Source organism: Chanodichthys erythropterus, chromosome 5 (genome assembly GCF_024489055.1).
Source record: "Chanodichthys erythropterus isolate Z2021 chromosome 5, ASM2448905v1, whole genome shotgun sequence".
Classification (NCBI taxonomy): Eukaryota; Metazoa; Chordata; class Actinopteri; order Cypriniformes; family Xenocyprididae; genus Chanodichthys; species Chanodichthys erythropterus.
In genome coordinates, this window is record NC_090225.1 from 34,039,169 (window position 1) to 34,054,035 (window position 14,867).

The 14,867-nt window shown below is 37.1% G+C and overlaps 1 protein-coding gene across 3 annotated transcripts in view; it reads left to right on the plus strand.

Moving 5' to 3' along the window:
- LOC137020243 (collagen alpha-1(XIX) chain) overlaps nucleotides 1-14,867 on the plus strand; it is a 234,726-nt gene that overhangs the window by 146,628 nt on the left and 73,231 nt on the right. For all 3 annotated transcript variants that reach the window (XM_067385510.1, XM_067385511.1, XM_067385512.1), the window contains 3 exons: nucleotides 9,819-9,857; nucleotides 12,866-12,910; nucleotides 13,597-13,632. In XM_067385510.1, the coding sequence (XP_067241611.1) occupies nucleotides 9,819-9,857; nucleotides 12,866-12,910; nucleotides 13,597-13,632 (120 nt within the window). The remainder of the gene's footprint in view (nucleotides 1-9,818; nucleotides 9,858-12,865; nucleotides 12,911-13,596; nucleotides 13,633-14,867) is intronic.

Genomic DNA, 14,867 nt, shown 5'->3' on the forward strand with positions numbered 1-14,867 from the left:
TTCCCCAGTGAAACTTTGCGTTCCTTCACAATACCTTCACGTTCCCCCGAGAAACTTTGCGTTTCTTCACAAAACCTTCACGTTCCCCCGAGAAACTTTGCGTTCCTTCACAAAACCTTTACGTTCCCCAGTGAAACTTTGCGTTACTTCACAAAACCTTCACGTTCCCCCGAGAAACTTTGCGTTCCTTCACAAAACCTTCACGTTCCCCAGAGAAACTTTGCGTTTCTTCACAAAACCTTCACGTTCCCCCGAGAAACTTTGCGTTCCTTCACAAAACCTTCACGTTCCCCCGAGAAACTTTGCGTTCCTTCACAAAACCTTCACGTTCCGAGAAACTTTGCGTTCCTTCACAAAACCTTCACGTTCCCCAGAGAAACTTTGCGTTTCTTCACAAAACCTTCACGTTCCCCCGAGAAACTTTGCGTTTCTTCACAAAACCTTCACGTTCCCCCGAGAAACTTTGCGTTCCTTCACAAAACCTTCACGTTCCCCCGAGAAACTTTGCGTTCCTTCACAAAACCTTCACGTTCCGAGAAACTTTGCGTTCCTTCACAAAACCTTCACGTTCCGAGAAACTTTGCGTTCCTTCACAAAACCTTCACGTTTCCCAGAGAAACTTTGCGTTCCTTCACAAAACCTTCATGCTCCCCAGAGAAACTTTGCGTTCCTTCACAAAACCTTTACGTTCCCCAGTGAAACTTTGCGTTACTTCACAAAACCTTCACGTTCCCCCGAGAAACTTTGCGTTCCTTCACAAAACCTTTACGTTCCCCCGAGAAACTTTGCGTTTCTTCACAAAAGCTTTGCGTTTCTTCATAAAAACTTTCACATTCCACCAAGAAACTTTGCGTTCCTTCACAAAACCTTTACGTTCCCCAGTGAAACTTTGCGTTCCTTCACAATACCTTCACGTTCCCCCGAGAAACTTTGCGTTTCTTCACAAAACCTTCACGTTCCCCCGAGAAACTTTGCGTTCCTTCACAAAACCTTTACGTTCCCCAGTGAAACTTTGCGTTACTTCACAAAACCTTCACGTTCCCCCGAGAAACTTTGCGTTCCTTCACAAAACCTTTACGTTCCCCAGTGAAACTTTGCGTTCCTTCACAAAACCTTCACGTTCCCCAGAGAAACTTTGCGTTTCTTCACAAAACCTTCACGTTCCCCCGAGAAACTTTGCGTTCCTTCACAAAACCTTCACGTTCCCCCGAGAAACTTTGCGTTCCTTCACAAAACCTTCACGTTCCGAGAAACTTTGCGTTCCTTCACAAAACCTTCACGTTCCCCAGAGAAACTTTGCGTTTCTTCACAAAACCTTCACGTTCCCCCGAGAAACTTTGCGTTCCTTCACAAAACCTTCACGTTCCGAGAAACTTTGCGTTCCTTCACAAAACCTTCACGTTCCCCAGAGAAACTTTGCGTTTCTTCACAAAACCTTCACGTTCCCCCGAGAAACTTTGCGTTTCTTCACAAAACCTTCACGTTCCCCCGAGAAACTTTGCGTTCCTTCACAAAACCTTCACGTTCCCCCGAGAAACTTTGCGTTCCTTCACAAAACCTTCACGTTCCGAGAAACTTTGCGTTCCTTCACAAAACCTTCACGTTCCGAGAAACTTTGCGTTCCTTCACAAAACCTTCACGTTTCCCAGAGAAACTTTGCGTTCCTTCACAAAACCTTCATGCTCCCCAGAGAAACTTTGCGTTCCTTCACAAAACCTTTACGTTCCCCAGTGAAACTTTGCGTTACTTCACAAAACCTTCACGTTCCCCCGAGAAACTTTGCGTTCCTTCACAAAACCTTTACGTTCCCAGTGAAACTTTGCGTTCCTTCACAATACCTTCACGTTCCCCCGAGAAACTTTGCGTTTCTTCACAAAACCTTCACGTTCCCCCGAGAAACTTTGCGTTCCTTCACAAAACCTTTACGTTCCCCAGTGAAACTTTGCGTTACTTCACAAAACCTTCACGTTCCCCCGAGAAACTTTGCGTTCCTTCACAAAACCTTCACGTTCCCCAGAGAAACTTTGCGTTTCTTCACAAAACCTTCACGTTCCCCCGAGAAACTTTGCGTTCCTTCACAAAACCTTCACGTTCCCCCGAGAAACTTTGCGTTCCTTCACAAAACCTTCACGTTCCGAGAAACTTTGCGTTCCTTCACAAAACCTTCACGTTCCCCAGAGAAACTTTGCGTTTCTTCACAAAACCTTCACGTTCCCCCGAGAAACTTTGCGTTTCTTCACAAAACCTTCACGTTCCCCCGAGAAACTTTGCGTTCCTTCACAAAACCTTCACGTTCCCCCGAGAAACTTTGCGTTCCTTCACAAAACCTTCACGTTCCGAGAAACTTTGCGTTCCTTCACAAAACCTTCACGTTCCGAGAAACTTTGCGTTCCTTCACAAAACCTTCACGTCTCCCAGAGAAACTTTGCGTTCCTTCACAAAACCTTCATGCTCCCCAGAGAAACTTTGCGTTCCTTCACAAAACCTTTACGTTCCCCAGTGAAACTTTGCGTTACTTCACAAAACCTTCACGTTCCCCCGAGAAACTTTGCGTTCCTTCACAAAACCTTTACGTTCCCCCGAGAAACTTTGCGTTTCTTCACAAAAGCTTTGCGTTTCTTCATAAAAACTTTCACATTCCACCAAGAAACTTTGCGTTCCTTCACAAAACCTTTACGTTCCCCAGTGAAACTTTGCGTTCCTTCACAATACCTTCACGTTCCCCCGAGAAACTTTGCGTTTCTTCACAAAACCTTCACGTTCCCCCGAGAAACTTTGCGTTTCTTCACAAAACCTTCACGTTCCCCCGAGAAACTTTGCGTTCCTTCACAAAACCTTTACGTTCCCCAGTGAAACTTTGCGTTACTTCACAAAACCTTCACGTTCCCCCGAGAAACTTTGCGTTCCTTCACAAAACCTTTACGTTCCCCAGTGAAACTTTGCGTTCCTTCACAAAACCTTCACGTTCCCCAGAGAAACTTTGCGTTTCTTCACAAAACCTTCACGTTCCCCCGAGAAACTTTGCGTTCCTTCACAAAACCTTCACGTTCCCCCGAGAAACTTTGCGTTCCTTCACAAAACCTTCACGTTCCGAGAAACTTTGCGTTCCTTCACAAAACCTTCACGTTCCCCAGAGAAACTTTGCGTTCCTTCACAAAACCTTCACGTTCCCCAGAGAAACTTTGCGTTCCTTCACAAAACCTTCACGTGCCCCAGAGAAACTTTGAGTTCCTTCACAAAACCTTCACGTTCCCCAGAGAAACTTTGCGTTCCTTCACAAAAGCTTTGCGTTTCTTCATAAAAACTTTCACATTCCACCAAGAAACTTTGCGTTCCCTAACAAAACCTTTACGTTCCCCCGAGAAACTTTGCGTTCCTTCACAAAACCTTCATGCTCCCCAGAGAAACTTTGCGTTCCTTCACAAAACCTTTACGTTCCCCAGTGAAACTTTGCGTTCCTTCACAATACCTTCACGTTCCCCCGAGAAACTTTGCGTTTCTTCACAAAACCTTCATGTTCCCCAGAGAAACTTTGCGTTCCTTCACAAAACCTTCACGTTCCCCAGAGAAACTTTGCGTTCCTTCACAAAACCTTCACGTGCCCCAGAGAAACTTTGCGTTCCTTCACAAAACCTTCACGTTCCCCAGAGAAACTTTGCGTTCCTTCACAAAAGCTTTGCGTTTCTTCATAAAAACTTTCACATTCCACCAAGAAACTTTGCGTTCCCTAACAAAACCTTTACGTTCCCCCGAGAAACTTTGCGTTCCTTCACAAAACCTTCATGCTCCCCAGAGAAACTTTGCGTTCCTTCACAAAACCTTTACGTTCCCCAGTGAAACTTTGCGTTCCTTCACAATACCTTCACGTTCCCCCGAGAAACTTTGCGTTTCTTCACAAAACCTTCACGTTCCCCAGAGAAACTTTGCGTTCCTTCACAAAACCTTCACGCTCCCCCGAGAAACTTTGCGTTCCTTCACAAAACCTTCACGTTCCCCAGAGAAACTTTGCGTTTCTTCACAAAACCTTCACGTTCCCCCGAGAAACTTTGCGTTTCTTCACAAAACCTTCACGTTCCCCAGAGAAACTTTGCGTTCCTTCACAAAACCTTCACGCTCCCCCGAGAAACTTTGCGTTTCTTCACAAAACCTTCACGTTCCCCAGAGAAACTTTGCGTTCCTTCACAAAACCTTCACGTTCCCCAGAGAAACTTTGCGTTCCTTCACAAAACCTTCACGTTCCCCTGAGAAACTTTGCGTTCCTTCACAAAAGCTTTGCGTTTCCTCATAAAAACTTTCACATTCCACCAAGAAACTTTGCGTTCCCTAACAAAACCTTTACGTTCCTCCGAGAAGCTTTGCGTTCCCTCACAAAAAATTTGCGTACGCAAAATGTTTCTGTTCCCCTGAGAAACTTTGCCTTCACTCGCAAAATCTTTGCGTTCCTCACAAAACTTTTGTGAGCGAATGCAAGCGCATTGAAAAATATTTTTTCCACTCATCACCTAGTTTTTCCATCACCATGTCCCTTTAAGGGCTCCGTACATTTTAAACTGTTGTTGGTAGAAAATTTCATGGATGCAAAACTAGTATAAACAAATGTTTATTTATACTACCATTCAAACATTTAGAGTCTCTAAGATTCTAAGACAAAGATATGTAATTTATTCCTGTGATGGCAAAGCTGAATCTTCAGCATCACGTCACATGATCCTTCAGAAATCATTCTAATGCTGATTTGCTGCTCAGAAAATAATTTCTTATCAATGTTGAAAAGAAAACAGTTGTGCTGCTTAGCATTTTTGTGTAAACAATGATTTTCAAGATTCTTTGATGAATAGAAAGTTTAAATAAGAGCATTTATATGAAATTTATGTATTTTGTATCAATGTAAAAGCTTTTGCTGTCTCTTTTGGTCAATTTAATGCATCCCTGCAGAATGAAAGTAATAATTCCTTTAAAAAATGTTACTGACCTCAAACTTTTAAACAGTAGCGTGTTAAAATGCAGAAATCGCTTATAGATTACTTGTATATTCTGCTTAATAAAATATTTTCTTAACCATGTTTCATTAAAAGATCACTTGAATGACTTGAAGCACGGTCAGTGCTTAATTTTCATACTAAATTCAATTTAATTTGAACTTCAATGTTTATTTGAAAAGACACATGTTAAAGGAGTACGATTCGCTCCCATTCAGACATTCGGGAAGACACGTCCACATGAAAATGTGATCTAGGATTTCTTTACTTCTTGTTCATTCTGGCTTTTGTGTTCATCCAATTTGAAATGAACTACCAGCACCAACACATTTTCTAGTACGGACAGTGGAGAGTTTACTGCATCAATGCAGCACTGTTCATCGGCTTCATCTCTGCTGACTGGCCACTAATAAGAAAGCCTTTGAGAGCTGGGAAGCCAAAAGCTTTTTGGTTGCACTTAGCAAGAAATTTGCAGGTTTGGAACAGCATCGCCGGTGTCAATTAAATCAAAGGGGGGAGACGAAAGGTGCGATTTGACAGCAGGGCACAAAATCAATTGATACTGCCTGCTGTGTGAATCTCTAGCTAAATGGGAAAAGTGAGATGACTGTGGCCCTTTTAAACCAATTTACAAAGATTCAGGAAGACTAAAGAATTTTTTTTTTTTTCCCCCTCCTGTTCTGAAATGGCTAATTACGATGATGGGTGACTCAAATATGAACTGGCTTTTAAGAGTTTGATTATTCTCTCATGGTTTCCTCTGAAGTTTGTAATTTGATTGGCTCTGAATGGAGCATGTTGTTTAGAGCTAGTTCTCTTTTAATTAAGGATGTGTAATTAATGCTTTTTTCTGTCCAAGGAAAAAAGTCTTTGAACAACTGTAACCTAAATCCCATTTCAAGATTTTAATTACATTCTTGTTATATGGTAATTAGCCATTTTTCTGAGCTCACACTAGAGTAAGTCAATGTATGGTTGTGCTCTACTGACTTCAATGGATTGTTTATTTTTTTTTAAAAACACTTCTGTTTATTTTATGATGATGTATTGCACATCATAGCACTTTTTCAAAACCTAGTGAGCTGCCTACCATAAATTAGATTCACTGCTGAGTGCTGACACAGGTCCAAAAGGTATACACAGATCAGGCATAACATTATGAGCACTGACAGGTGAAGTGAATAACACTGATTATCTCTTCATCACAGCACCTCTTAGTGGGTGGGATATATTAGGCAGCAAGTGAACATTTTGTCCTCAAAGTTGATGTGTTAGAAGCAGGAAAAATGGGTAAGCGTAAGGCTTTGAGCGAGTCTGACAAGGGTTAAATTGTGATGGCTAGACGAATGGGTCAGAGCATCTCCAAAACTGCAGCTCTTGTGGGGTGTTCCCGGTCTGCAGTGGTCAGTATCTATCAAAAGTGGTACAAGGAAGGACAGGGCCAAAGAATATACACTAACAAGAAGCGACACTCAATAGAACGTTCCATTGCAACACCGGCGTCCAGCAGCAGCCCTGCGCTTCCGCCATTTTGTGGTGAAAGCGACTCGGCAGTCCACTAGTTTCTGTGGCAATATCAGCTGCTTTGTTAAAAAAACAAAAAACAAACATACATTAAAGCTGAAATCCAACCTGAATGATGACAACACAGAATAAAATGCTATCACTAGTGATCATTAAATCCTTTTTACAGTTTATTTTACACACTTTGGGTCTCATTCATGAAACATTTGTAAATATACGAGTAAATATGTGAGTGATTTGCGTGTAAAGAGACCTTCCCGAAAACTCTTCTCCTGATTCACAAATACTTCGTTAACGTCAGAAGTGATAGTGAAATGTGTGTGTGGGTTATTGAATTCCAATCAGTCGTAAATGGGACGCGCGTGCACGCTCGTTCTCAATTACCATAAATCCCACCCATTAAATCCGACTGACAACTATATATGGGCATCATATTATGACACCAAACGAAGGATTTTGGCCATTTTATAGGAAACAATTTCCATAACAATTAAGGGGCCCATAGTTTGCCCAGCCCTATTGAAATCAATTAATTATTTGATTAAAGTGCTCCGTTTGCAGATGCTATTACTGGCTCTCACAATAAAAGTAAAAAGAAAAAACATATGTAACTACTATATATAATATTTTTTCAAAATGCTGTGTAATGTACATTATTAAGGTGAATTAAAATGCAACCTTATTAATGAGCAAAACGTTCGGATGTTAAACGCACTATTTACGCGTGGCTGGGGGCAGGTGTAGATTTCTTTCATACCAACTAACATTTGGAAAATACGAACATTTTAATGAATCCGAAAATTTACGCCAGAACCATTTTACACACGATTTACACAAAAAAATTGTTCTGCTCGTGTTTCATGAATGAAACCCATTATGTTTAAGTCTTTCACTTTTTTCACAAAACCATTGCTCTTTAGAAACCCAGTCAGTTTGGGTTAAAATTCTTTAAAAGGCTTATAAACACTGAATTAATACCAACATATGAAATTAAATTAAGGACATGCACCAGAAAAATTGGGAATGTTGGACAATAAATATATGAATATAACAGCTTGATTTTGCAGTTTTGTCTAATGTCCGTTAAAGCAAAAGTGTCCAAAAGTGTGAATTATGCGATAACGGACACAGCAATGCATCATGTATTATAAGATCATTATGTTTGTAGCGTGATCCATTAAAACGTACAATATATACATTTCAATTCAGATAGTGGAGTAATACTATTATTATTCCATTAGGTCTGATCCATATTGTTCGCTGCAAACATGATGATCTTAAATTTATTAATTATTAATTTACTATTATTAATAAATGTGTAAAGTTGTATAAAATGGAAATACTCAATAAAGTAGGCTAACTACGTTACCTCAGATGGTTGAATGGTTGGATTCCACAACTGGTCAAATAAAACGTATATAAGACAATACAACACTGTAGGAGCCATACAATTTACTGGTGATTAATTTAAAAAACTGTTCTATTGCACTTCTGATTTGGTAGTGAAATTCGTCGATTTTGGGTGCGTGAGATGTGAAGGATTCTATGGTCCAGTTAGTATTTTCACCCCATAAGGGCGGCCGCGCTACCGGAGCGCCATCTAGTGACTGTTGCCCAAAAAATATCAGTGTCGCCTTTTGGGTCTATACCAGCACTTTGCAAGGTCCGGACTCCGGACCCGGAGGGAATTCAATCCGGACCCGCCTCCATTTTGTATTTCAACAGCAGTAATTGTGTGTAAGGGATTAAAAGTCTAGATTTCCTACTTTCCTATTTAAAGTTTTCCTCCGTGATTCAGTTGCCATGACATCCAGTGATTGTATACTTTTGACGTAATTCGGCGCGAGTCGCGCAACGCGACACCGCAGTAAGCGTTTGAATGGGTGTGGAGCATAGACAGTTGTGGAGCAGTGGTTCTCAACCTGCGGCATACAAGCATTAGCATACATTTTATTTTTGAAATTTTAATTAAATTAATTAATTTAATTTTTAAATTAAAGTGAATTAAATAAATATAAATGAGCTATAATGCTTTATTTGTCATATAAAATAATTTTGTTGAGCATTTATTATTTTCAGACATCAGGCAATGTATGCTAATGACGCAATCACTCAGTTAACGAAACAAACACAAGTGCTTGATATCGTCAGAGATTGTAATTAGCCTACAGTGCGCTCAGTGTTGTTTGTAAAAAGAGCTTAGTAACATTTGCTTATTAAGGCGTTTATGTGATTGTTTTGTGATTATTGCGATGCTGTTGTTGATGCTGATGCTGTTTGTTCATTGAGCATTACTGATTATTATTGTAAAGCTAATGTCAGTAAGTTAGTTTTTATTTGTTATTTATTGTGTGCAATATCTAGGTATAATAAAAGTATTATCTGCTAATTCCATAACATTAGGTAAGTCTGATTGGTTTGCATTGGTGACGTCATATGTAAATTATATGTGGCCCGTGAGACTTGCACTTGGACCATTGTGCGGCCCACTGGGAAGAAAGTTTGAGAACCACTGGTCTATACTCTTTGACAGGGTTGTACGTATGGGGCTGCATAGCCGCAGACCAGTCAGGGAGCCCATGCTGACCCCTGTCAATTATTTGTGAGTCTAGTTTCAAGTCAGTCAGTTGTCAGTTTCACTTTGGATGTCTTAGACAACTTCCTATGCAGGAATTATAATGCTAGGAAGCCCACTAGGTTTTGGAGCAGAGCTCATATATTTTGCATGCTTTTATTCAGCACAATGAACTAATGAACAAGAAAAAAAAATCTACATTTTGTTCTCTAGACCAACTTTGTCTTGAAGTTACTTCAGGCCTCCTGTTGTTTCATCTTTATTGATGTAGTAAATGAAACCACAGATACATCCAACGAAACAATCTGTTTTTCACCATTGACTGAAAGCCGTCAGAATGATTGACAGGCTACTAAACCTGCTGAGCACTGGTAGATAATGTATAAATGGAAAGCCCTAAAGCAGATAAATTCACCTCCATGTGCCTTGAAGAGGGTTTGTATTTGTTGGGCTCTTGTTGCAGTAAAAGGCTCTTGCCATTTTAAATGTCATAAACCCTGGATTAATGTTAATCTCTCATGCAGAGGCCATCCAGACAGAGAGAGAGGAAGCTTCTGTTTTATTTTTGTGTGGAGATGTTGATGTTTTCACTGAACTGAGATCTGAGAGCAGAGCCTGAGAAAACATTAAATCGCAACTGACGGGTCCATTCTAGCACATGCACCCTGCAGCTGCTGTCAGTGTTGCCTCTTATGATGGTTAATATCAATATTAAAGATTGTCTTTTTTTCTTTATTCAGGTCATGACAGCACATGGACTGAGACTTCTTTCTGGACCTGTAAGTTTAGTGGTGTCTGATGGCAAATTTACACAGCAAAAGTGGCACAGAAGCTCTTCTGAAATGGCATTTACACCTGCTCAGAGGTGGCATAAATGCATTTACACAGCAATTATAACTGTAAACCTTGATACTAGGGGCTGAAGTGGGTCAGAGCAGGCATAATGTATTCAGGCTTTTTTGCTGTATTTCGTCTTCAAACAGAAATTTGAGCATGCAGCCTTAACTCAGCAGTGTAAAGGTGTCTTCTCCACTAGTAAAAATGCTTCTGCTTTGCATTTTTTTTATTAAATATTTTACATTTAATTTAAATTAATAATAATAAATAAAATAATGTTTTTAGTTTAACAAGAAGTACAGTCAAACCCAAATTTATTCAGACGCCTTGAATATTTCATTCATTAATACAGTTTATTCACCATAGTTAAAAAAAAAAAATTGTAATAAAATATGACAAGATCTCAGAGTTAAACTGTGTCAGAAAAAAATAATCTTAATTATGTCAGATAACACTTAAGCAAAACATGGTCAGGTCAAAGTGTCTGAATAATTTTTGATTCCAAATTTTTATCAATTTTACTGGTAGTCCACTGTATGAAGAATGTCTGGGTGTAATATGTCATAGTTTACTTTATTTTGCTATCCTCACTTACATAAATGAACTATAGTGTCCTGCACCCACTAGTAAAAATATTTCAAAAATGTCTGAATGATTTTAGGTTTGACTGTACATTTTCATTTTTCTACTATTTTGTAAATGCAAATCTATGATGAAATATTAACAGAAAATTATATCAAAATAAAAATAGTGAAAATGCATCATAAATTTACATCATAATCTTTCTTAAAAGCTTAAAACTTTTATATTTTTTATTGATTTAACCCTAACATTTTTCAGGTTTCAATTAGATTTACATTTGCAATGCATTTCAAAATGATTTTCAGTCATATGAGCTGTTTTAATAACTTGCTGTTAATAGTAAGCTACATCCTGCTGTGCTCTTTAGAAATATACCCAGGGATGGGCAGTATTTATGATCCATGTATTTCAAATACACATTTCAAATACAAAATAGTATTTTGTAATTTGTATTTGATCGGGTTGATGAAAATGGCTTTGTATTTTGTATCAAAATACTTTAGTGTTTTGTATTTTTGTATTTTTAAAATACTGTAAAATACTTCGCAAGAAGTCTACATTATGACATCATAAAAATGCAGCCTCTGATTGGTGCTTACTCAGTGGTTTGCCCAGATTTGTTCAGAACAGATGTTAAGTTTTGGTGTTTGTTTTAGTAGCCTAGGCTAAATAGTTCACCAATTTACATAATGTTCTTGAAAACTACTATACCGAGCAGCAGCCCCCTATATTTATGATTAACAATCAAATGATTAATTAGTTAGAAACTAATTGCTATGAATACAGAAGCCATCAGTTGTCTTCTTATGATTGACTTGTTTGTCACTGAGTCAGTGTTGCTGATGCAAAGTAGTCCCTTCATTACCAAACACCAAGTAACTAAATTAGGATACAATTATGAGTCATTCGCAAACTGTTAAACACTAAACTGTTGGTTACTTTAAAACTAACCTTCATCTGGGAAATCACATGAATATGTGAATATTTGATCTGTTAAAGCCACATTATGTAAATGTTTGCCACTAGAGGTCACTTATTTAGTTGCTTATCCTTGATTTTGTGGAATCTTGGAATGTGTTATTTTCACGTCTACAGCCAGTGGAAAAGAATCGGGATGGGACTCGGGCAGAAATCATGTTCATGGATGAGGTTATTAACGTGACAGTAGTATGAAGCAGAGCAGGGCGAGTGATGTTGGAGCTGAATGAGGCCGCTGGAGAGATTGATAATGAGAGACAAAAGCGACATGTCTTGAAAGCAGCAGAACTTTTATTATGCCACGGTCACCGATTCTGCTTTTTTCGGTCTAGCTTATGTGGGGTAATGCAGCTCTGTTTATCATATAAGATACATTTTTGTGTTGAAAGTTGTTATAATGCTACTCTGCGTTTGCTTGGCGGCTACTTTGAGACACTTGTTATAAACTGCAGTAAGCTAGATCGATGTTAGTCATGGTAAAACATGGAACTTGCGATAAATCAAGAAAACGAGATTTAACATGAAGCTATATAACATGATTAGTTTCAGTCAATTAATGAATCCAAACAGTTCCTAATCTGTCGAATAAAACATATAATATGTTTGATTAGTCATATGAGGATTATAATGCGTCTTTGGTGTTTCCATGGTTTCTACAAAATAAAACCGGAAATTGAGGGTATGTAGTCATTGATAGGTGACATGAACACAGCCCGTGTCCTGGTTGAAATTTCTTATTTCTCTGGATTTAAACATTATTGGAAACATTTAGGATAATGTAAGTACACAAGTCAACACAATATATTACATTATTCTAGTGGTTTTTGTATATATATATATATATATATATATATATATATATATATATATATATATATATATATATATATATATATATATATATATATATATATATATATATATATATATATATATATACAAAAACCACTTGTGACTTGTGTATATATAATATATTAATACAAAAATCCTACTGTACATATTGTGCCTTTGTTGCATATGTTAGATTTATTGATTGAAAAAGCTGGGTCTATCAAACATTGTTTACTTAATCAACTGAGTCAGTATAATGGTGAAGGGATCGATAAAATAGGCCAATTGATGGAAGGTTTGCAAAGAAATTTCATGCTCTCTTGTAAAAGTATTTTGTAGTATTTTTAAAATACAAAAATACAGTAGTTTATTTTGATACATATTGTGGCTGCTGTATTTTGTAGTTTATTTTGATACACTTAAAATTAAGGTATTTGGTATTTTATTTTAAAATACTTTTTGATGTATTTTTGCCCAACCGTGAATATAAACATGTATTTCTTCCATTAATAACCTCTGTGCATTATTTTGTTTGTTTTCTCTCTCTATAATCTATGAGGGGGAAGGAGGTGAGAAAGGCCAGAAAGGAGAGAAAGGAGACCAGGTTAGTAGCCACACATTAAAGGGATAGTTCACCCAAAAATGAAAATTCTGTCATCATTTACTCACCCTCGAGTTGTTCCAAACCTGTATTTCTTTCTTTCTTCTGCCAAAATATTTTAGAATATATAAGAAGATATTTTGAAGAATATGGGTAACCAAAAAGTTTAGGGGAAAAAATACTACGCATGTCAATGGAGCCCATCAAGTGTTTGGTTACAAACATTCTTCAAAATATCTTCTTTTGTGTTCAGCAGAAGAAAAAAATAAATACAGGAATGGAACAACCTGAAGCTGAGTAAATGATGACAGAATTTTCATTTTTGGGTGAACCATCCCTTTAACATTGTTTGTCATGCCTTCATAACAGTTTGTAAGATCATTAAAAAGTTGAACTACTGCCGGATGGTGTTTTAAAAAAGTTTTTGAAGCCGTGTCTCAAAAAATATAAAAACTGTGCTACAATGGCTACAATGGACAGCCAATCAAAACACTCAATCCGGCTTTCTCTTTGATCTGTCAGATGTTAGTAGAGGTTTTAAAGGTTTTAAAAGGAGGGACTGTGAGGTATTTTAAAAGCATGGCCACATAAAAAGATGTTTTTCGACCTTGGAAGTCTTGTTTTACTGTATGTCCTCTTGAAAATGTGATTTCAAGCACTGCGGTCATCATGTTCTTTTCTTTCACCAGGGTGAAAAAGGTTCTGAAGGCTCACAAGGTCTACAGGTAAATAAAGTCTAAGAAAAATGGTGTGCAATTTTTGGCATTATGCACATCAAAGGAACAGATTGTAAAGCAGTCAGCATGTTACTGAGAAATTATGTGAGAAATTAAACTTTATATGAACTCTCTTTATTTGTCTTCATTCCAACAATGGTGCCATTTGTGCACTGCCTATGTCCTCGTGATACAATTAGCTTAGTCACATAATACATTTAGTGTGTAATGGAAAATAATAAAAAAATAGTTCATCAAAATGTATTTTTATTGAAATTGTATTAAAATATCCCTCAATGTCCTCATTGTCTAATTATTTCTTTTTCTGTAATGCAGAATATTCCCTATTACGGAAGAGGATTAAGGCCAAGCAATAATAAAACAATAAAACCATCTTGAGATTAAAGTTGTTAAATTTTGAGAAAAAACTCATTCAATTTCGAGAAAGTCGAAATAAAATGTTGAGAATAAACTCATTAAATTCTGAGAATAAAGTCATTAAATTACGAGAAAAAGTCATTAAATTATGAGAACAAATTCGTAACTTAACGACTTTGTTCTCGTAATTTAACGATTTTTTCTCATAATTTAATGTTTATTCTCGTAATTTAATGACTTTATTCTCAACATTTTATCTCGACTTTTTCTCGAAATTTAACAACATTTTTCTCATAATTTAACGAATTTGTTCTCGTAATTTAACAATTTAACAACTTTTTTCTTGTAATTGACTTCATTCTCAACATTTTATCTCGACTTTTTTCTCGAAATTTAACAAGTTTTTTCTCGAAATTTAACAACTTTAATCTCGAGATGGTTTTAATTTTTTTATTATTGCTTGGCCCTAATCCTCTTCCGTATCCCTACACTATAATTTAATGTAATTTATAATATAATATAACATATTATAATATAATATATTTCTGTTAAATATATACATGCATGTGTGTGTATTTATATATACATAATAAATATACACAGTACATAAATATATTATGGATATTTGGATGTGATTACTCATTTGACAGCACTAAATAGAATAGAATAGAATAGAATAGAATAGAATAGAATAGAATAGAATAGAATAGAATAGAATTGAATAGAATTGAATAGAATTGAATAGTATAATACATTGAATTATAATTTATTTTTATGGCCTTGGTACTTTTTCAGCCGAGGTGGGTTCCCCGGTATTGTTAGCAGTAACCTTTTCAAATGAAATGATACAAATTTATTCCGAAATG